The sequence below is a fragment of the Hibiscus syriacus genome, unplaced genomic scaffold, assembly GCF_006381635.1.
Source record: "Hibiscus syriacus cultivar Baekdansim isolate YM2019G1 unplaced genomic scaffold, ASM638163v2 tig00002237_pilon, whole genome shotgun sequence".
In the NCBI taxonomy this organism is placed as follows: domain Eukaryota; kingdom Viridiplantae; phylum Streptophyta; class Magnoliopsida; order Malvales; family Malvaceae; genus Hibiscus; species Hibiscus syriacus.
This window is the reverse complement of record NW_024061918.1, coordinates 15,604,465-15,625,855: the sequence shown is the minus strand read 5'-3', so window position 1 is coordinate 15,625,855 and position 21,391 is coordinate 15,604,465. Positions and strand designations below refer to the sequence as shown.

At 38.1% G+C, this 21,391-nt stretch overlaps 1 protein-coding gene and 1 pseudogene across 1 annotated transcript; one reads left to right on the top strand and one right to left on the bottom strand.

Annotated features, from left to right (window-relative positions):
* Positions 1 to 8,674: 8,674 nt before the first annotated feature.
* LOC120143087 (mitochondrial import inner membrane translocase subunit TIM9-like) lies at positions 8,675 to 13,391 on the bottom strand. The gene is made up of 3 exons (XM_039157506.1): positions 13,300 to 13,391; positions 12,251 to 12,470; positions 8,675 to 8,684 (listed from the first exon to the last, which is right to left on the bottom strand). The coding sequence occupies exons 1-2, from the start codon at positions 13,389 to 13,391 to the stop codon at positions 12,284 to 12,286; spliced, it is 279 nt and encodes a 92-aa protein (XP_039013437.1). The 3' UTR covers positions 8,675 to 8,684; positions 12,251 to 12,283.
* LOC120143076 lies at positions 10,062 to 11,686 on the top strand (annotated as a pseudogene).
* Positions 13,392 to 21,391: the final 8,000 nt, after the last annotated feature.

The window sequence follows — 21,391 nt, the reverse complement described above, 5'->3', positions numbered from 1 at the left end:
AAGTGCATTCATGCTTTTAATGAGAAAGAAGAATTAGATAATAGGTTGTTTAATATGTTACATATTGAATATTAAATATCTTATAGTCAACATCTTTATATTATACACATTATATAAGTTTATATACTTAGTTTATTTCCTTATGTTATGTATGTAGGCACATTCGACCATAACTTGGGAACTATATTGGAGTTAAGTGAAGCATCCAATAATAAGGAAACTTATATGGGGACATTTAGGAGAGCATAAGGAACCAATGGTGAAAAGTTATCCGGAGACCCCTGAGCTCATAGCTGGATTGAGCTGAAGATTTGAGCTGCAAGATGACTTTAATTCAGCTGGGGAGCTTCACCATCATCACCACCACATAGGAGACTAAATATATGTCCTAAGTCAAATTTTATGGAATCGTACCTTTTCACAAATAGTTGCTACCTCAAGAGGTACCTTTTCACAAGAAGCTGCCATAACGTTCACCACGCTACAACTCATTTATGGCTAGCTCACCTCCAGCTCATTCACACCAGAACTAACCCAAATATGAAAGGTTACCTTTCCAAATATTGTGACCTTTCATGAATGATGCTGTCCATTAAGATACCCTTTCACCAAGGAGCACATTGGTGAAGAGATCACACCCATTGGAGGTCTAAATCTTCAAAGGACATGAGATAAAGCTCCATGCCTATTCGGCCACACCACATGAGATCTTTGGTGCTAAACATGAGGAGGAACATCATGATTCATCTAAGGAGATGTAAATATGAACCAACATGCACATTCGGCCAAGGGAGATGTCTCCCCACCCTTTGCCGAAACATCAAGCCCCTTAACGACGGGTTAGTCGTTCCAACACCAAGCCAATGGACTTTTCCTTTCATTATGAATTAATATGTACTTCCATAGAGATATGTACTTAGCCGAAACACTATGTAACCATTCGATCAAGCCCTCTCATTTCCTATAAATTGAGAGGCTTGCCATCATTTTAATCATCTCATATATTAAACAAACTCTTGTGAGTTAATTTCTCTTCAAAGTTCTTTGTGAACTTTATCAATTAATCAAGTATAAGTCATATACTTGTGGCGCCATACCTTCCATCTTGATTCCTAAATTCCTAGATTTATATCTAGTGGGTTGAAGACACTACCAGTACCCCTCGAGCAAGTTTGTGAAGATCGGGATTGTGCTTCATAGCATAGTTTCCTCTTTGGCGTGTTTGAGATACACCATCAACACCATTGCCATTTCATCATCAACCATCATCAACATCCTTCATCAAGGCCATCATCAACTCAAAATTCCATAGCCACCTCTTTTCTATCTTTATTTCATTTTCTTATTTTTATTTAATCATTGTTTATTCCATTATTAATTCCATTTCTTCTTATCTTTTTTGTAGCCCATACTTATAATTCAAGGAAATCAATACTTGTCAATTCTAGATCGGGATACAATAAGGCTATCCACTTACTTCCATCAGAGCGTGTACATTCAGCCTACATCAAGTGGTATCACATCATAGTTGGATTGACAACAAAAGTGTCATTGGCGTGCAAAGCAAAAAGAAAAATAAATTCAAAAAGAAAAGAAAGACTCCTACAACAATCAAGGGAGTTCAAATAAAAGAAGAAGAAAATTTCAGAAAAGAAAAAAGAAAAAAGAAAAAGAGAATTTCAAAAAAAGAAAGTAAAGCCAAAGAAAGTGCTCTACCATTGCAAGTACATCAAACAGACATATCTACACTAAGAGAAGATAACCTTATTGTTTCTTGAGAAAGGTTGCAGTAAGTGTTGTTTTCTTGGACTACAAGTCACCTCTTCCTTTTCTATACTTTCATTTTCCTTGTCTTCAACCATTTCCTTCTTTTAAATACCTTGAATACTTTCTCTATCTTTCCATTTCTTCTATTTCTTTATACTCTAACCTATTTGAAGACGACGCACACAAGGAATGAATTAACATGTTCTAATTTTGAGTAAGTTCTTCAAATGACTTAGCAAGAGAAATTGAGTGGAAAAGGGCCAATTTAGAGAGTGAAATCATAAGGGGAATTGTTAAAAGCCAAAATTATATTCCCGATAGTAAACACGAGTGTTGAGTGGAGTGATCTTATCATTTCTTTGAAGTGAACTTGAGAGGCTTTGTGAGTATGCTCGTAAGGTTTATTTTTGTTTTATTTATCTACTAACAATGTCTCAAGTTTCAGGACAAGTTTTTATAGTGAAAAGAGCTTTGAATATTCAGTCCATGGAGAATAAACAAAGAGAGAACATTTTCCACACTAGATGTCATGTAAACAAAAAAGTTTGTTTCATGATTATCGATGGGGGAAGTTGTACCAATGTTGCAAGCACTTTAATGGTTGCTAAACTTGGACTCAAGACAATTAAACATCCTACACCATACAAGCTACAATAGCTAAATGATGGGGGAGAAGATAAAGTCACCAAACAAGTCAACATTTCCTTTTCAATTGGAAAATATCAAGACCAAGTCCTTTGTGATGTCGTTCCAATGAATGCGTGCCATATACTCCTAGGGAGGTCTTGGCAATTTGATAAGAAGGTTGTCCATGATGGTTTCACAAGCCAGTATTCTTTCTATCATAATGAAAAGAAATTCATCTTCACTCCTCTTTGACCAAACCATGTGTCTGAAGATCAAAACGCTTTGAAGAAAAGCACTGAAGCTTTCAAATCTATTAAGGAGGAGGAACCAACGAATAATAACATATATGCTGGAGAAAAAGACATTAGGAAATATTTGGTGTCCTACAAAGCTCTAATTGTACTTAGGTACAAGGAAAGCATTATTTTGACTAACATTCCAGAAGGGTTGCCTTCTTCTATATCATCTTTATTGAAGGAATTTGAAGAGTTATTCCTAGAAGATATTCCTAGTGGATTGCCACCTATTAGAAGGATCGAGCATCAAATTGACTTCATACCCGGTGTATCCATTCCAAACCGACCAGCATATAGAAGTAACCCTAAAAAAACTAAGGAACTTCAAAGACAAGTTAAAGAATTGATGGACAAGGGATACATACGAGAGAGTTTGAGCCCATGTGTTGTTCCGGTGTTACTTGTGTCCAAAAAGGATGGTTCATGGAGAATGTGTGTAGACTGTCGTACTATCAATCAAATTACCATCAAGTACCGACATCCTATACCAAGACTTGATGATATGTTGGATGAATTGAGTGGAGCCACTATGTTCTCTAAAATTGATTTAAAGAGTGGATATAGTTAAATCAGAATGCGAGAAGGAGACGAGTGAAAGATCGTATTCAAAACAAAGCAACGATTGTACAAATGGATGGTGATGCCTTATGGTTTAACCAATGCTCCAAGTATATTTATGAGGTTAATGAATCATGTATTCCAGCCATTCATCGGTAAGTTTTATGTGGTTTATTTTGATGATATTCTGATTTATAGTCATGACTTGGAATCACATGTGCAACACTTGAGGTATGTTCTTGAAACCCTTCAAAAAGGAAAAACTCTATGCTAATATGAGGAAATGTGTCTTTTGCACTAATAGTTTATCCTTCTTAGGCTTTATTGTAAGTTCATAGGGACTTGAAGTTGATCATGAAAAGATCAAAGCCATTCAAGGGTGGCCAACGCCTACTTTAATCAGTCAAGTCTGAAGTTTTCATGGTCTTGTAAGTTTTTACAGAAGGTTTGTGCTTAATTTAGTTTCTATTGCTACCCCCTTAACAGGGATCATTAAAAATAATTTTATCTTTTTATGGGGCAAAGAACAAGAAGATGCCTTCAATGAAATGAAGGAATGTTTAACTAAGGTACCTTTACTTGCACTACCTAACTTTGATAAGTCTTTTGAAGTGGATTGTGATGCTTCTGGAATCGGAATTGGGGCTGTATTGACTTAAGAATGAAGACCCATTGCATATTTTAGTGAAAAGTTGAATGGTGCTTTGTTAAACTATCCAACTTATGATAAAGAGATGTATTCTCTAATAAGGCCACTAGAAGTTTGGCAGCATTATCTCATAACAAAGGAATTCGTCATACACACCGACCATGAAGCCTTAAAGTATATCAAAGGCCAACTCAAGTTGAACAAGGGTCATGCCAAATGGGTGGTGTTTTCGGAGTCATTTCTCTACGTTATTCATTACAAGAAAGGTAAAGATAACATTTTAGCGATGCTCTCTCCAAAAGGTATGTACTCCTTAATGCTCTTGATTCAAAGTTAATTAGTTTTTCATATATTAAAGATTGCTATGCTATTGACCATGACTTTGAAGAGAAGTATAAAGCTTGTGAAAAAGGTGCATATGAAAAGTTTTATAGGCACGAAGGGTATCTATTCAAAGAAGGGCGTCTATGCATTCCTCAAAGATCTCTTCGAGAAGTACTTGTTCGAGAAGCACATGAAGGAGGTCTCATGGGTCATTTTGGAGTAAGTAAAACATTGGAGATTTTGAAACAAAACCTTTATTGGCCTAAAAAGAAGAGAAACGTTGAAAGGGTATGTGAAAGATGTGTCACTTGCAAAAAGGCAAAATCAAAAGTTATGCCTCATGGACTTTACATGCCTTTACTTATTCCTCAAGCACCATGGGTTGACATATCAATGGAATTTGTAATGGGACTACCAAGGACAAAGAATCGGCGAGATTCAATATTTGTTGTAGTGGATCATTTTTCCAAAATGGCATATTTCATACCATGCCACAAGACCGACGATGCAACACATGTGGCCAACTTGTTCTTCAAAGAAATTTGAGATTACATGGCGTTCAAAGAACCATAGTATCCGATAGAGATGTCAATTTTCTTACCCATTTCTGGAGGACATTATGGAGTAAGATTGGGACAAGATTGCTATTCTCCACAACATGTGACCCTCAAACAGATGGGCAAACCGAAGTGGTGAATCGAGTATTATCAACCTTGTTTAGATCTATCATAAAAAAAGAACATCAAAGCTTGGGAGGAATGCTTACCACACGTTGAGTTTTCATATAATCGGGCAGTCAATTCAACGACCAAGATGTCATTATTTGAGGTAGTGTATGGATTAATCCCTTAACAGCTCTAGATCTTATTTCTTTGCCTCGGGAACACATAGTCAACAAAGATGGCAAGAACAAGGCTGAATTCGTTAAGAAACTTCATCAGCAAGTTCGAGAAAATATAGAAAAACAGACAAGGGAATATGTACAGCAAGAAAATAAGGGAGAAAACAACTAAAATTGGAGGAAGGTGACAAAGAGGAGATCCAAGTTATTACCAAGAGGAGATGGACCGTTACAAATCATCAAAAAGATCAATGATAATGCATACAAATTGGATCTACCTGGTGAATACAATGTAAGTGCAACTTTTAATATTTCAGATCTTTCTCCATTTGAAAACAATGACGATTTGACGACAAATCTCTCAAAAGAAGGAGAGAATGATGTGATCACATCTACACAATTGCATCTTGAAGTCATGCCTAAAGAACCTATCACTCGTGAAAGGGCAAAATAATTCAGGGAAATACTTTCTCGTAAGTGCATTCATGCTTTTAAATCTTTTAATGAGAAAGAACCATTAGATAATAGGTTGTTTAATATGATACATATTGAATATTAAATAACCGATAGTCCACATCTTTATATTATACACATTATATAAGTTTATATACTTAGTTTATTTACTTATGTTATCTATGTAGGCACATTCAACCATAACCTGGGAGCTATATTGGAGCTAAATGAAGCATGCAACAACAAGGAAACTTACATGGGGACGTTTAGGAGAGCATAAGGAACCAATGGTCAAAAGTTGTCTGGGGACCCGTGAGCTCATAGCTGGATTGAGCTGAAAATTTGATCTGTAAGATGACTTCAATTCAGCTGGGGAGCTTCACTATCATCACCACCACTTAGGACACTTTAAATATGTCCTAAGTCAAATTTTGTGGAATCAAACCTTTTCGCGAATAGTTGCCACCACAAGAGGTACCTTTTCACAAGGAGCTGCCATAACGTTCACCATGCTACAACTCACTTACGACCAGCTCACCTCCAGCTCATTCACACCAGAACTAGCCCAAACATGAAAGGTTACCTTTCCAAATATTGTGACCTTTCATGAATGATGCTGCCCATTAAGATGCCCTTTCACCAAGGAGCACGTTGGTGAAGAGATCACACCCATTGGAGGTCTAAATCTTCAAAGGACATGAGATAAAGCTCCATGCCTATTCGGCCACACCACATGAGAGCTTTGGCGCCAAACATGAGGAGGCACGTCATCATTCGGCCAAAAAGATGTAAAGATGAACCAGCATGCACATTTGGCCAAGGGAAATGTCTCCCCACCCTTTGCCGAAACATTTAGCCCCTTCATGAAGGGTTAGTTGAACAAACACCAAGCCAAGGGACTTCTCTTTTCATTATGAATCAATAAGTACTTCCATAGAACATGTACTTAACCAAAACACTATGTAACCATTCCGCCAAGCCCTCATTTCCTATAAATTGAGAGGCTTGCCATCATTTGTAATCATCTCATATATTAAACAAACTCTTGTGAGTTAAGTTCTCTTCAAAGTTCTTTGTGAACTTTATCAATTAAGCAAGCATAATTCATATACTTGTAGCATCATACCTTCCATCTTGATTCCTAAATTCCTAGATTTATATCTAGTGGGTTGAAGACACTACCAGTACCCCTCAAGCAAGTTTGTGAAGATCGGGATTGTGCTTCATAGCATAGTTTCCTCTTTGGCATGTTTGAGATACACCATTCGTAGCCATCTCTTTGCTATCTTTATTTCATTTTCTTATTTTTATTTAATCATTTCTTATTCCATTATTAATTCCATTTATTCTTATCTTTGTTGCAGCCCAAACTTAAAATTCAAGGAAATCAGTACCTGTCAATCCTAGATCGACATACAATAAGGTTATCTACTTACTTCCATCAAAGCATGTACATTCAGCCTACATCAAGTGGTATCACATCATAGTTGGATTGACAACAAAAGTGTCATTGGCGTGCAAAGCAAAAAGAAAAAGAAATTCAAAAAAGAAAAAGATAATGATAATGCATACAAATTGGATCTACCTGGTGAATACAATGTAAGTGCAACTTTTAATATTTCAGATCTTTCTCCATTTGAAGACAACGACGATTTGAGGACAAATCGCTCAAAAGAAGGGGACGATGATGTGATCACATCTATACAATTGCATCCTAAAGTCATGCCTAAAGAACCTATCACTCGTGCAAGGGCAAAACAATTCAGGGAAGTGCTTTCTCATAAGTGCATTCATGCTTTTAAATCTTTTAATGAGAAAGAACCATTAGATAATAGGTTGTTTAATATGTTACATATTGAATATTAAATAACCTATAGTCTACATCTTTATATTATACACATTATATAAGTTTATATACTTAGTTTATTTACTTATGTTATCTATGTAGGCACATTCAACCATAACCTGGGAGCTATATTGGAGCTAAATGAAGCATGCAACAACAAGGAAACTTACATGGGGACGTTTAGGAGAGCATAAGGAACCAATGGTCAAAGGTTGTCTGGGGACCCGTGAGCTCATAGCTGGATTGAGCTGAAAATTTGATCTGTAAGATGACTTCAATTCAGCTGGGGAGCTTCACCATCATCATCACCACTTAGGACACTTCAAATATGTCATAATTTAAATTTTGTGAAATCGTACCTTTTCGCGAATTGTTTCCACCTCAAGAGGTACCTTTAACAAGGAGCTGCCATAACGTTCACCATGCTACAACTCATTTATGGCCAACTCACCTCCAACTCATTCACACCAGAACTAGCCCAAACATGAAAGGTTACATTTCCAAACATTGTGACCTTTCATGAATGATGCTGCCCATGAAGATACCCTTTCACCAAGGAACACGTTGGTGAAGAGATCACACCCATTGGAGGTCTAAATCTTTAAAGGACATGAGATAAAGCTCCATGCCTATTCGGCCACACCAAATGAGAGCTTTGGCGCCAAACATGAGAATGCACATGAGAAGATTTAAAGATGAACCAACATGCACATTTGGCCAAGGGAGATGTCTCCCCACCCTTTGCCGAAACATGAAGCCCCTTCATTAAGGGTTAGCTGAACCAACACTAGGCCAAGGAACTTCTCTTTTCATTATGAATCAATATGTACTTCCATAGAGACACGTACTTAGTCGAAACACTATGTAACCATTCGGTCAATCCCTCTCATTTCCTATAAATTGAGAGGCTTGCCATCATTTTAATCATCTCATCTTAAATATTAAACAAGCTCTTGTGAGTTAATTTCTCTTCAAAGTTCTTTGTGAACTTTATCGATTAAGCAAGTATAATTCATATACTTGTGGCGTCATACCTTCTATCTTGATTCCTAAATTCCTAGATTTATATCTAGTGGGTTGAAGACACTACTACTACCCCTCAAGCAAGTTTGTGAAGATCGGGATTGTGCTTCATAGCATAGTTTCCTCTTTGGCGTGTGTGAGATACAACATCACCACCATTGCCATTTCATCATCAACCATTATCAACATCCTTCATCAATGCCATCATCAACTCCAAATTCCGCAACCATCTCTTTTATATCTTTTTTTCATTTTCTTATTTTTATTTAATCATTGCTTATTCCATTATTAATTCCATTTCTTCTTATCTTTGTTTCAGCCCAAACTTATAATTCAAGGACATCAGTACTTGTCAATCCTAGATCGGGACACAATAAGGTTATATACTCACTTCCATGAAAGCGTGCAGATTCAGCCTACATCATTTAATGTTGCGATGTTGGGTAAACAAATATGGTAGATCCTTCATTTCATTAGAGGATTAGCATTGATAGCACAACTCCTTTGCATCAGGCTCAATGGGGAGGGACTCATCCTATTTAACTTCAATCGGAATATGTAGACAGTGCCCCAAATCTAATTTTATGTGGTGAATTCAAGATCACGAGAATACCACAATGGAATGGCACTTTAGTTGAGCAGATTTTTATCTCTGTCGACGCTCAAACCATTCTCCGCTGTCCGATTTCAGATTGGTGCTAGTGGAATACATTACTGTTTGTGCGGATCAGTTGATGAATCTGTCTCTCATGCATTGCGAGATTGCCATCTAGTCACTCCTATATTTGTTGAAGCCGGCTTCCTTGATGTTCTGTTTAATGGTGGATTTACTTCGTGTGGGGCATGGCTGGAGCATTTGATGAATATTTTACCTGTCCAATTTTTTATCTTCCTTCTACTTATATGGAAAATTTGGCATCATCGAAACAAGCTTTTCCATGATGGTTCTTTGCTCTCAGGCTGGCAAATAATTCTTTCGGCTGAAGCGTTACAATCTGCATATAACGTTTCTGTGTCTACTGCTGGGCTTCTTCGGTGTCAATGGAAGCCGGAATACAACCTCACTGAAGGTCAAAACCACTGAGGGGGTGCTCAAAATTAATGTTGACGGAGCATGTCCCCGGCCACCTGCCACGTCCTCAATCGGTGTCATCATTCGAGATAGCGACGGTGGAGTTATTGCTGGTCGTGCGATTCCAATTCCGTACTCTCGACATAGTGGTATTGTTGAAGCTTTGGCCCTCTCCCACGGTGTTCGGCTAGTGGTAGAAATGGATCTCCGTGCAGTAATGATAGAGAGTTATTCCTTTAACACTGTCCAACAGCTTCAAAATCAGAATTCCGATCGCTCAGTTGTCCGGTTTTACCTCCATGAAGCTTGATAACTTCTTGATGCTCATCTACATTTTTCAGTTGGTTTCATTTGAAGGGAGGCTAATGGTGCGGCACATGCGCTCGCTAATTTTGCATATATTTCTGGTGCTCCATTTAGTTTTCATTCTATAATTTCTGAATGTGTTGCTTCAGTTGTATTGTCTGATGCAATTCTGAATTAATGAGAGTCGTTATTTTCCACATAAAAAAAACTGAGTTAAATCATCACTAGTCATCGGATTATAATTGATCACTCACCAATCACTGTCTATTAGTCTTTGTTCCTCTCTCAGAGATATGAAAATGGCAATCCTCTCTGCAAATAAGCTCTTATTCTTCCTCTTCTTATTCAACTGCCACGTTTCTTTTTTCTCTTTCACTGCAATCGCCGCATAGTCAATCGGTGTCAACTATGGAACCGTCGCAGACAACCTCCCAACTCCGACACAAGTGGCAAACTTTCTCAAAACCGAAACAAACATCGACCGGATTAAGATATTCGACGCGAATCCCGACATCCTTAAAGCTTTAGCTGCGGGAATCTCCGTTACCGTTACAGTTGGAAACGGTGACATCCTACCCCTCGTTAAACTCCCAGGAACTCAAGCTTGGATTGAAAATAACAAATTGTCGTATCACCTGGAAACAATCATCAGATACATCACCGTCGGGAATGAAATCATGGTTACGTCGGATAAAACCCTCATCATTGCTCACCTTTTGCCCGCCATGAAGGCGCTCACATCTGCTCTCGATTCGGCTAACGCTTCCAGTATCAGAGTATCGACGCCGCATTCACTCGGGATCTTGTCCACGTCGGAGCCGCCGAGTTCGGGGAAGTTTCGCAAAGGATACGACAAGCTCATATTCGCTCCGATTTTGGAGTTCCACAAGCAAACAAAATCGCCTTTCATGGTAAACCCATACTCATATTTCGACTTCATGCCTCAAACGGCGACTACGCTTTGTTCAAACTAAACGACAACGTTTTGGACGCGGGCACTGGAGTTAACTATACCATGTTCGATGCGCAACTGGATGCAGTTTATTCCGCAATGAAACGGGTCGGGTATGAGGATGTGGTGATCATGGTGGCTGAAACCGGGTGGCCTTCTGTAGTTGAGCCGGGTCAACCCAGTGTGAGCGTGAAGAATGCGTTATCGTCCAACGGGAGCACGTCAACTCTGGGAAAGGGACACCTTTGATGCCCAACAGTACTTTCGAAACCTACATTTTCGCTTTGTTTAACGAGAACCTCAAAGAATCTGTTTCAGAGCGAAATTTCGGGTTGTTTAAACCCGATTTTACTCTTGTTTACGACGTGGGATTCTCCGCCATGATCAGGTAATTTTGGTTCATTGGATTTGGTCTCCATTAACGTTAGTTACAGTAAAAATGTTTGAAATTTAATGCTTCTGGTTTCTGACACATGACAGCTTTATCATAGCCAACTTTGATAAATGAAGATATGCCGTACGTGGCTTAGCTGTCACCTAACCAAATAACTCTTCTTCCCGCTCTTTTCTTATTTGTCTGAAAAAGGTGCTGTCAGAGATATTCAATGCAATTTCATATAGAGTTTTGTGACGTAGGGGCTGGCTCCAACGGCGGCTCCACAGACGGCGGAGGCACCATCAGCTAGTTCAGGGAAGTGGTGCGTGCCAAAATCAGACTCCAGTGATGCGGCGTTGCAAGCGAACATCGATTACGTGTGCAGTAGCGGGTTGGATTGTAAGCCGATCCAAGCAGGCGAGGCCTGCTTTAATCCCAATAATGTGAGGTCACATGCATCGTACGCAATGAACGCTTACTATCAAGCCAATGGTCATCGTGACTTCAACTGTGATTTCAATCGAACGGGTGTCATCACCTCTACCGATCCAAGTAAGTTGGGTTTTCCTCACCAAAACTTCAATGGATAGAAGTTAGACAAAGATGAAATCCAACTCTTCAGCTAAAATATAAAATATTTTCTGATATAAATATACAGTAACAGTTGGACTGACAGATTTCAATGGTGGCAGGTCACGAGGCCTGCAGCTATTCAGTTTATCAAGGGCCAGCGTTAAAGTTGGAAATTCGATCGCTGCAAATCCAAACCTTCCGGCACGTGTTTTCTTTGGCCAACTTTAATAACTTTAATTTATTGTCCTGTGTGATTTTGATGAACCTTCTCACACTTAATTGACTTGGTACTCGTAACTTTGTCTTTTCTATGTAACTGGCCTTGTTAGATTATTTGAATTGGCCAAGGCTGTAACGTTTGTTTGATGAAGAAGTGTCTTAGCTTTTTCATTTGGTCACCACAACAGAGTTTAATTCCCAAAGAAAAAGGCAAATCTGGAGTACAATGTAATAGGAAAAAAGAGTGATCTCTCAATTTCTAGCTCATTAACAGCAAGATGAATCAACGACCTTGCTCTTATCACAACAAATATTGATTCGACAGTGAAAGATAACAAGAAATGTCGACCCCTGGCCCTGCATCTAACGAAGCCGCTACTCATGGTGTGTTCTTATTACCATTAATCTTGGGTCCCTGCCTGGGAGTTAAGCTCAGCAAACCTCATGCCCAAACGCATCGAGTGCTTCAAGAACTTCTCGGCACATCGTGTCGCGCAGGTCTCCTCTTGCTTCTGCAATGTCTTGCGAGTGAAGTTTTCAACACAGTCGGTGAAGCATCTCTCCACAAGCGAATTGTACATTCTCAAACTGGACAACAATTAAGGAAACAATCAAGTCAATAGATATATCTCTATCTCTAGAACAATGGTTTCTTTTTGCCAAGGGGAATTGGCACTCTAATAAACATGGAAACTACGGGATTGAGTGAAATCACTTCCGTCCCAGACTTTATTTCTTGGCTGATGCTGTGGACAAGATATCGGTCTCTATGCTAACAACGCCAACAAGTGTGAATATGACAATGGCATAACCATCAAAATTTTCCCAAACTCATGCATACGACACCATAAGATAATAGAAACAAAAAGATCTAAAAAGGAAATGACATAAAATTGAAATAAGTACATGTACATGTAAAATACGGTGATCATATTGAATCCATGTAATATACGGTACAATAAGGAGCCAAGTACATTCCATTATTTACGAGAAAATGTGAAATTTAGTTTAATATTTTAAGAAAAATGGAAAAAATCAAAAAATTGTATGCCCGTTATTTTTAAGAAAATAATATTAAAAGTTTAGACCGTATTCTTAAATTTCTAGATCCGTTACGGATTACAATGAAATGGGTGCATAATACTATATAAAGCTTCATAAAAAGGGCTTCAAAGTATAGAAATTAAGTTCCCTAAACGTCCAAGACAACATCGAAAAGTGCTGTTGCGGTTCTAAGGAGAACAACACTTTAACATCTCATTAGATCAAAATACCTATAATTGAAATCGGAAATCTGCATTGCTCACAATCTGAAGAAACTAATAATGATGGAAAATAACAGGGACCCACCAAATGATCTTACCAAAAAAAACCTCTATTTCTCAACAAAATTAAGAAATGAAAGAGGGTGAATCACCTGTCACGAAGCTGAAGGTGGTCGATCATGGCGGACATTCGGTTCTTATCAACTTCAGGTAGACCCTTGAGCACTGCTAATTTGTTGTCCATGCAGTATACTCTTCTTATCCAATCGAATTTCTTTTTGATCGTTTTGAGAGGAGCGAAGTAGGGTTTATCGCTTCTCCTAAGGGGGCGCCGTTATACTCGGTAATTGATTATAATCTAATATTAGAAAAAACTATCTATCTAACAGGGTTAGTTTTGTTCATGGAATGTACGATTATCTTTGGAAATGAGATTAATTTTTAAACATTGAACCCAAATTTAGTATATATATACCCTGGTCAGTATCGATACATTAACTTGGGAGTATCGATACTAATATAAGAGTATCGATACTATCTCTTTTTCCATAGTTGAAATAAGCTATACTCTAAGTAGAGTATTAATATTAATGGGTCAATATAGATAATGAGAGGGTCAGTATCTATACCATCAAACTTTTGGAAACAAGAAATTTTGGGTGATTAGAGACATTGTCGAATGACCCAAAAAAATCATTTTTATCTCTAATAAAATATTAAGTGGAAACAATCTTAATAATGGAAATTCTCACCTAGAAATCCTATGACCTAGGGAATTATAAGATTTTCCTTTTTCTATGCTCGGAAAATGATGGACACCTGAGCCGCTCTAGTAACAAAATGAACGATTATATGTTAGAATGTTTGGCCAAACCCAAGTTAGTGCACTAGAAGCTTCTTTGCTAACTGGGCTTAAATGCCCCAATACTAGATGGAGTAAATTAGCCAGATGTGCATTTTCGATGTAGAATTTTGGATCCCACCCTAGGTAGGCTAGAGGGGTGTGTGTCTCTAATATGTAGCGAAACCCTCCGACCACACCATGATGCCAACCTCTATATGTATGATTATCTTAGCATACTCGTATGATAAGAGTTATGTTCAATGGCATGTGCATATAGAGGATGCATGTAGTATAGTTTGATTATTAGTGTGACACTGAGCTTGTGAACTCAAAGTTCAGAATTCATTTCCGTTCGCAAGATTGTAGGAGGAGCATTTTGAGGAGCAATCCTTTAGATTGCCTTCCAGACCAACTCCAGTTTTTGAGTACGTCTTGAGTTTATTATTAGTGGACATGTAAAGTATATAAACAAGGAAAATATACAATGGCAAAGGGTATGAATAGATTGAGAAAAGTATGGCCAAGACAAGAAAAATATGCAAAGGTAATCAAAAAAAAGTTGTCAAGGCTAAAGTTATCAAAACTCTGTAAATAAATTGGAAACCTCTCACAATCAGACTTCTAACGGGGCACTTGGGTTTGATTGCTACAGTGATAAGTTATTTCATGCTTAGAATGATTTGGTATGCTATGCTTAGGCTGCCCGACAGGATTATTGAGTATTCTTAGACAGTTACTATGGCAATACCACTCGGTGTGAGCTACAACCCTTAGTTTGTCAGACTGTTGTTGTGGCAATACCCCTCTGCGTGAACTATAGTCGTTGTCTATCCTACTCAAGCTTTTTTCTCTTTTAGTCGATTGAAACCCTCTCCTTATCTCTAAGGTAGACAAGTTAGAACATACCATCCCAGATCCATTCCATTGTTCACGTAGATCTATCTTAATTCTCTCGAATCTAAGAATCAATTTCTAGGAAAACGGTAATCTCTCGAAAGCTCTTACAAGGTCTAGAAATATTCCGCCTAGGCACCAGGCAATCTCTCGAAGCTCTTACAGTGTCAAGGCAAAAGGTTAAAACAGTGAACAAAACAACACTTAACAAAACATACTTAATCATTCATTAATGGTAAAATAAAATATCATCCAAGCATTCCCAACACCAAATAAAACAGTTCATGGTGTGGTTAACATCATCCCAAAAATATTCATTAAGTACAAGCCCTTAGAAAAATAAAGCATGAAGAACAAGAGGAAGAAAAACTCCCAGAACAGAGCTCTTTCGTGGAATCAGACCACCACCATGACTGCTCCAGTTCACCAACCGCTCTCGAGGGTCTAGCCACCGACCCGGCGAAGCCTGGCTGTGGAGGGCACCACAGACAGACGAGTGGGGGCGGTGAGAAAAAGGATACCGCACCTCCTTTTTCCAAACCTAGGGTATTTTCTTTGTATGATTCTCCCTTCTCCTTCCTCTTTTTGGCGGTTGTGACTGGGTATTTATAATGGAAATTTTCCTAGGGTTTCTCATCATTAAATACCCCCTAAATAACCATTTTTTCTTGTCCAGCTATAAATGGAAAGGTGACTTGCTGTTGTCAGAATTTTGGGGGATTTATTGCACGTGAGGTCAATCAATCAGCTGGCAGGTGACGTCAGCAGTTCGTCAGATTCACATCAGACTTGTAAGATTTTCCTTGCCTTGGCAAGGAAAATATGTTCTTCACTGTCTTCGTCTTTTTTGTTCCATTGGCCCTATCAAATTAATTTGTGTCGACAAATAAAGTTTTCCTCAGACATTTCCTGCATCATCACAATCAACAAACAACCTTTCTCACCAGCAGCATCAGTTTAATCAAATAAACTTTTCCTCATAAAACTTATCCACCACATGAAAATATGTCCTAAATGCAACTATATGAAGCTAAAATGCTATGTCAATGGCTTTTAGACAATCAATAACTTAAGTAAAAAGACCTAAAATATAGTCTTTTTACGGAGTTATCACACCCCCAAACTTAAGTTATTGCTTGTCCTCAGGCAATGGATAATAAGAAATTGAGAAATAAGTTGCCATGGCAGAGCAAATAATTAAGACAATCATGTGGTTTAAAATTTCAGCCCTTATCAAAAAAGTTTAGTCTCAACATGGTAGACTATACGAGAAGTCAAGTACATTTCCCAGGTGAAGATTCTTTGTCGGTGTGTGTGTGCATGATTGTATAGCAGTCTATGCTTTAACATAGTTAGAAAACTCATAAGTAAGTGCTTCTGTTTTGCCATGGCATCAAACTATTCATCTAGCATAGTTTCACTTCTATTTGTTTTCAACATGTAACTTCAATTTTTTTTCTTCAAGGAGAGTCAGCTCATCACACTACCATCCCACACTCTAAGTGAAAGGGAGCATACCTTCCACCCCCGAGCTAGCCAGGTAGAGTTTTTTTAACACTGCTTCAAGGGGAGTCAGCCCATCACACCTACCATCCCACACTCTAGGTGAAAGGGAGCATACCTTCCACCTCGAACTAGTCAGGTAGAGTCATCCCATGACTGCTTTCATTCACTCATATGCTGAGGCAACCAATTATTTAAGGAATTTTTTTAGGTCATACCATTGCACAGTAGAGTGTCCCTCTACAGTTAAGCCGAGACATTTATTTGTAATTCAACACAATTCAAAACATTAAGGAGTTAAATTTAGCATTTTAAACATTTAATGTCAAGACGAACAAAAAGTTCTTTCCTAAACTTTTCTAAGCACCTTAAGCAGAGAAAACATACAATCGTGTTCAAAGAGTTACAAAAAATCAAGTCCTAAGGTTGGTTCTAGCCTTTAACAGTCATGTAAAATAATTCTGGCCTAGGCAATAAAATTTGCTTTCATCATTGGGCATCATCAACTTTTTCCAACAACTATCCTAATGAAACTTATGCCATGAAATCAAATATTTCAACCAATTATTATAAAAAAAACTAAAATGAAATCAAATATTTCAACCAATTATTATAAAAAAAACTAAGTATGGAGTACAACACCTCCCCCAAAATTGAGAGATGCATTGTCCTCAATGCATGAAGACTAAACTAAAGATGAAATGTAATGTAAGGTACCTTGACTAACATCTAATTTGATGGTGGTGGGGTTGTTTTACGCAGATTCCTCAGGTGGAGAAGTCCAAACGTGATTTGTTATTCTCTTCAGGCGATGCTTGATCAGAGGTGTTGCAATTTACCTTGGCATTTGTGCAGATGGGTGGAAATCATCAGTAATGTAATCATTTGTGCCAACACCAATTGAGTCTTCTTTCTAAGTGGGTGCAACATCCACAGGGGATTTACTCTTGTCCACATGCTTGGGAGCCTGTTCTTATAAAAAAAACTAATATTAAAAGTAAAAAAAGAAATAAAGAAAAGAAAAACAAACAAACAAACAAATAAAATATTAATTTTGCCATGACAAAAAAATAAAGAGGGTTGAAGGGATGCAAACTCTAAACATCCTAAAATGATATGTCAGTTTTTTCGTGTTCTATCGGAGCACCAGTATAGACCAAAGTGCCCCACACATATAACAGTTCCACCTTCAAAATATTTTGTCCTGGCAGTTCGTATCTTTCACATCTGAATTGTAGAACCTTTGCAGTAGTCCTATCTCCTTTAAAGTGCTCTCCACATGAAGCTGAATTGTAGTGGAATAGGATCTCTTCGTTATGCTCCTTTAATCGTGGAGGGAAAGGTTGACGGGGCCTGACGTTATCTGTTGCAGGTGGGGGTGAAACTTTTGTCATGGCAATAAATTTTCCAACATCAGCAGGATGACTTGTTAAACCCTCGTCCTTTTCCTTCTCCATAGGCAATTCTTCTTGTACAAAAAGTTCAGCTTGACCTTCAGATTCTTCTGGTATAGTGTCGCGGCGAATATTTTCTTGATTGAGTTGGGTACCACTCCTCATTGTAAGCGTACTGCATTGCTCATTTTCATGAGGCTTAGTGACCTCAATATCACTAGGGAGGCTTCTTTGTAGGCAAGCATGTAATGAATTGGCAGTTTGGCTCACTTGGTTCTCCAATACTATCAAAGATGAGCTATGACTTCGTAATAAAGTTCTCTGACTTTGCAACAATATGCCTTGTCTTTTAATTGTTGAAGAGTGTTTATGAAGCAAGGCCTTAGTTGAAGTCATGAATTCTTTTTTCGAGGCAATAAAATCTTGCAGTGAAGCTTCGAGGGAATTAGAATTTGTGAACGATGCTGAACCCTTGTTAGTATTTTTCCAGGACATCTGTTGATGCTGAAAATTTTTCGGTTCAGAAATACTTTGTTGTGGCATGTTAAGGTTGCATGCATGGTTGTTGTTGGTCCCTTGATTACCCCACAAAAAATTTGGATGTTGTCGCAATCCAGTACTGTATGTATTAGAGTAGGGGTTGTTGTTGCTTCTATTAAAATTGCCCACGAAATTGATAGACTCCAGGTTTTCTGGGCATTTACTTTCATGATGGTTACCGTGGCAAAAATTGCATGCTGAGCTGGTTACCTTGACTTCCTTCACCTCGCCGGAACGCTGCAAAATTTTCAACATATTTGTTATGGCAGAAAGTTGGGCAGACACTGAATCCTTGTCATCAAGTTCAAATGCCCAAGAAACTTTTCTTCCGGTTCCAAGCCTTGTAGAAGGGAATTGATAATCGTTTTTGGCTATCCTATCAAGGATATCAAACGATTCCTTGAGTGATATGTCAAGCAGAGTACCATTCGCCGAGGCATCCAACATCATGCGAGTGGGTGCATTGACTCCATTCTAGAACATCACAATTTGAGTCCAGTCATGGAATCCATGATTGGTGCACTTGCAAAGAAAACTTTTGTATCGGTCCTAGAACTCGTACATAGACTCTTCATCGCCTTGGCAAAAAGATATTATGGCATTCCTGAGATGGCTGTTCATATTGGGTGGATTATGCCATAGTAAAAATTGTTTGCACAAATCTACCCAAGACCTTATCGAGCCTGAAGGTAGTCCATTAAGCTATGCCCTGGCATGATCTTTCAAAGAATATGGAAATAACTTCAGTCTAAAAACATATTCATGCACACCTTGTTGTCGAAAGGAGTCACAGACCTCCAAAAATACTCGAACATGTTGCCTTGCATCTTTATGAGGAGCACCACCAAACTGTCTAGTCAAGTCCATTATGTCAAACATAACCGGTTTGAGCTCGAAGTGGTCTGCCTGAATCTTGGGAGCTACAATAGCAGGCATAAGGTCATCCAAGGTGGGAGCTAAGTGATCTCTAATAGTTCGTGGTTTTGTAGCATTATTTGCCTTTTTATTTGTCGTGACATTTAATTCTTCAGGTTTCTCCGCTTCATTTTGAACTTCGTATATAGTTTTTTGAGCTCCTTAAACAAATTCTCTTTGATAGAATTTTTTTTCGACATCAGGTTCAAAATGAGATAATGGTTCCTTGGGACTTCTATAAGTTATGCAATCAGACACCTGAAAAGGGTAAACAAAAATAGCGAATAAATCCATTAAAATAAAAATAAAAATATAATAATAAAGAAACAAGATAATGCTACAACAAAACTTTTAAAAACACCAATTGCCAATCCCCGGCAACGGTGTCAAAAACTTGATCGCTTGTAAATATATATGCCAAGGCAAGCAAATCTGTGCAAAAATACATAATCGATGCAAGTAATATAGTAGTGAGTGAGTTATTGCCTCCACAGGGATTGGAGGGCTTTTAAAAGATTATTATAGCTTGTAATAGGTGTCACTAAATAATCCTAATTATATAAGTCTAATGATATAAACAAGGAAAATATGCAATGGCAAATGGTATGAACAGATCGAGAAAAGTATGGTCAAGACAAGAAAAATATGCAAAGGTAAATAAATAAAAGTTGTTAAGGCTAAAGTTATCAAAACTCTGTAAATAAACTGGAAACCTCTCACAATCAGACTTCTAACGGGGCACTTGGGTTTAATTTTCTACGGTGATAAGTTATTTTATGCTAAGAATGATTTGGTATGCTATGCTTAGGCTGCCCGACAGGATTACTGAGTATTCTTAGATGGTTGCTATGGCAATACCACTCGGCGTGAGCTACAACCCTTAGTTTGTCAGACTGTTGTTGTGGCAATACCACTCTGCGTGAACTATAGTTGTTGTCTATCCTACTCAAGCGTTTATCCGTTTTAGTCGATTAAAACCCTCTCCTTATCTCTAAAGTAGACAAGTTAGAACATCACCATCCATGATCCATTCCATTGTTCATGTAGATCCATCTTAATTCTCTCGAATCTAAGAATCAATTTTTAGAAAAATGATAATCTATCGATAGCTCTTACAAGGTCTAGAAATATTCCGCCTAGGCACTAGGCAATCTCTCGAAGCTCTTACAGTGTCAAGGCAAAAGGTTAAAACAGTGAACAAAACAACACTTAACAAACCATACTTAATCATTCATTAATGCTAAAATAAAATATCATCCAAGCATTCCCAACACCAAATAAAATAGTTCATGGTATGGTTAACATCATCCCAAAAATATTCATTAAGTACAAGCCCTTTGAAAAATAAAACATAAAGAACAAGAGGAAGAAAAACTCCCAGAACAGAGCTTTTTCGTGACATCAGACCACCACTATGATTGCTCCAGTGCAACAGCCTCTCTCGAGGGTCTGGTCGCCGCCCTGGTGAAGCCTGGCTATGGAGGGCACCAAGGACAGACGAGTGGGGGCGGTGAGAAAAAGGATGCCATGACTGCCTTTTTCCAAACCTGGGGTATTTTCTTTGTATGATTCTCCCTTCTCCTTCCTCGTTTTGGCGGCTGTGACTAGGTATTTATAATGGGAATTTTCCTAGGGTTTCACATTATTAAATTCCCCTAAATAACCATTTTTTCTTGTGCAACTATAAATGGAAAGACGGCTGACTGTTGTCAGACTTTTGGGGGATTTCTTGCACGTGAGGTCAATCAAGCACCTGGCAGGTGATGTCAGCAGTTCGTCAGATTCACGTCAGACTTGCAAGATTTGTGTCGACAAATAAATTTTTCCTCAGACATTTCCTGCATTATCACATTCAACAAACAACCTTTCTCATCAACATCATCAGTTTAATCAAATAAACTTTGCCTCGGCAAAACTTATCCACCACATGAAAATATGTCCTAAATGCAACTATATGGAGTTAAAATTCTATGCCAATGGCTTTTAGACAATCAATAACTTAAGTAAAAAGACCTAAAATATAGTCTTTTTACGGAGTTATCAACTATCTAGTGGGTCCAAGTCATTTTCACCACCCCTTTTGAAAGCATATTGAGGAAGGGTATATATTTTTTAGCATTGGTTCTCCTTAGAGTCTTTCTAATGATACTATTT

Excerpts from the sequence above, each read along its gene's own strand:
- LOC120143087 (XM_039157506.1), bottom strand. The coding sequence starts at position 13,391 with ATGGACAACAAATTAGCAGTGCTCAAGGGTCTACCTGAAGTTGATAAG. Across the intron at positions 12,471-13,299 it reads CACCTTCAGCTTCGTGACAG|TTTGAGAATGTACAATTCGC; the intron begins GTGATTCACCCT and ends ATTGTTGTCCAG.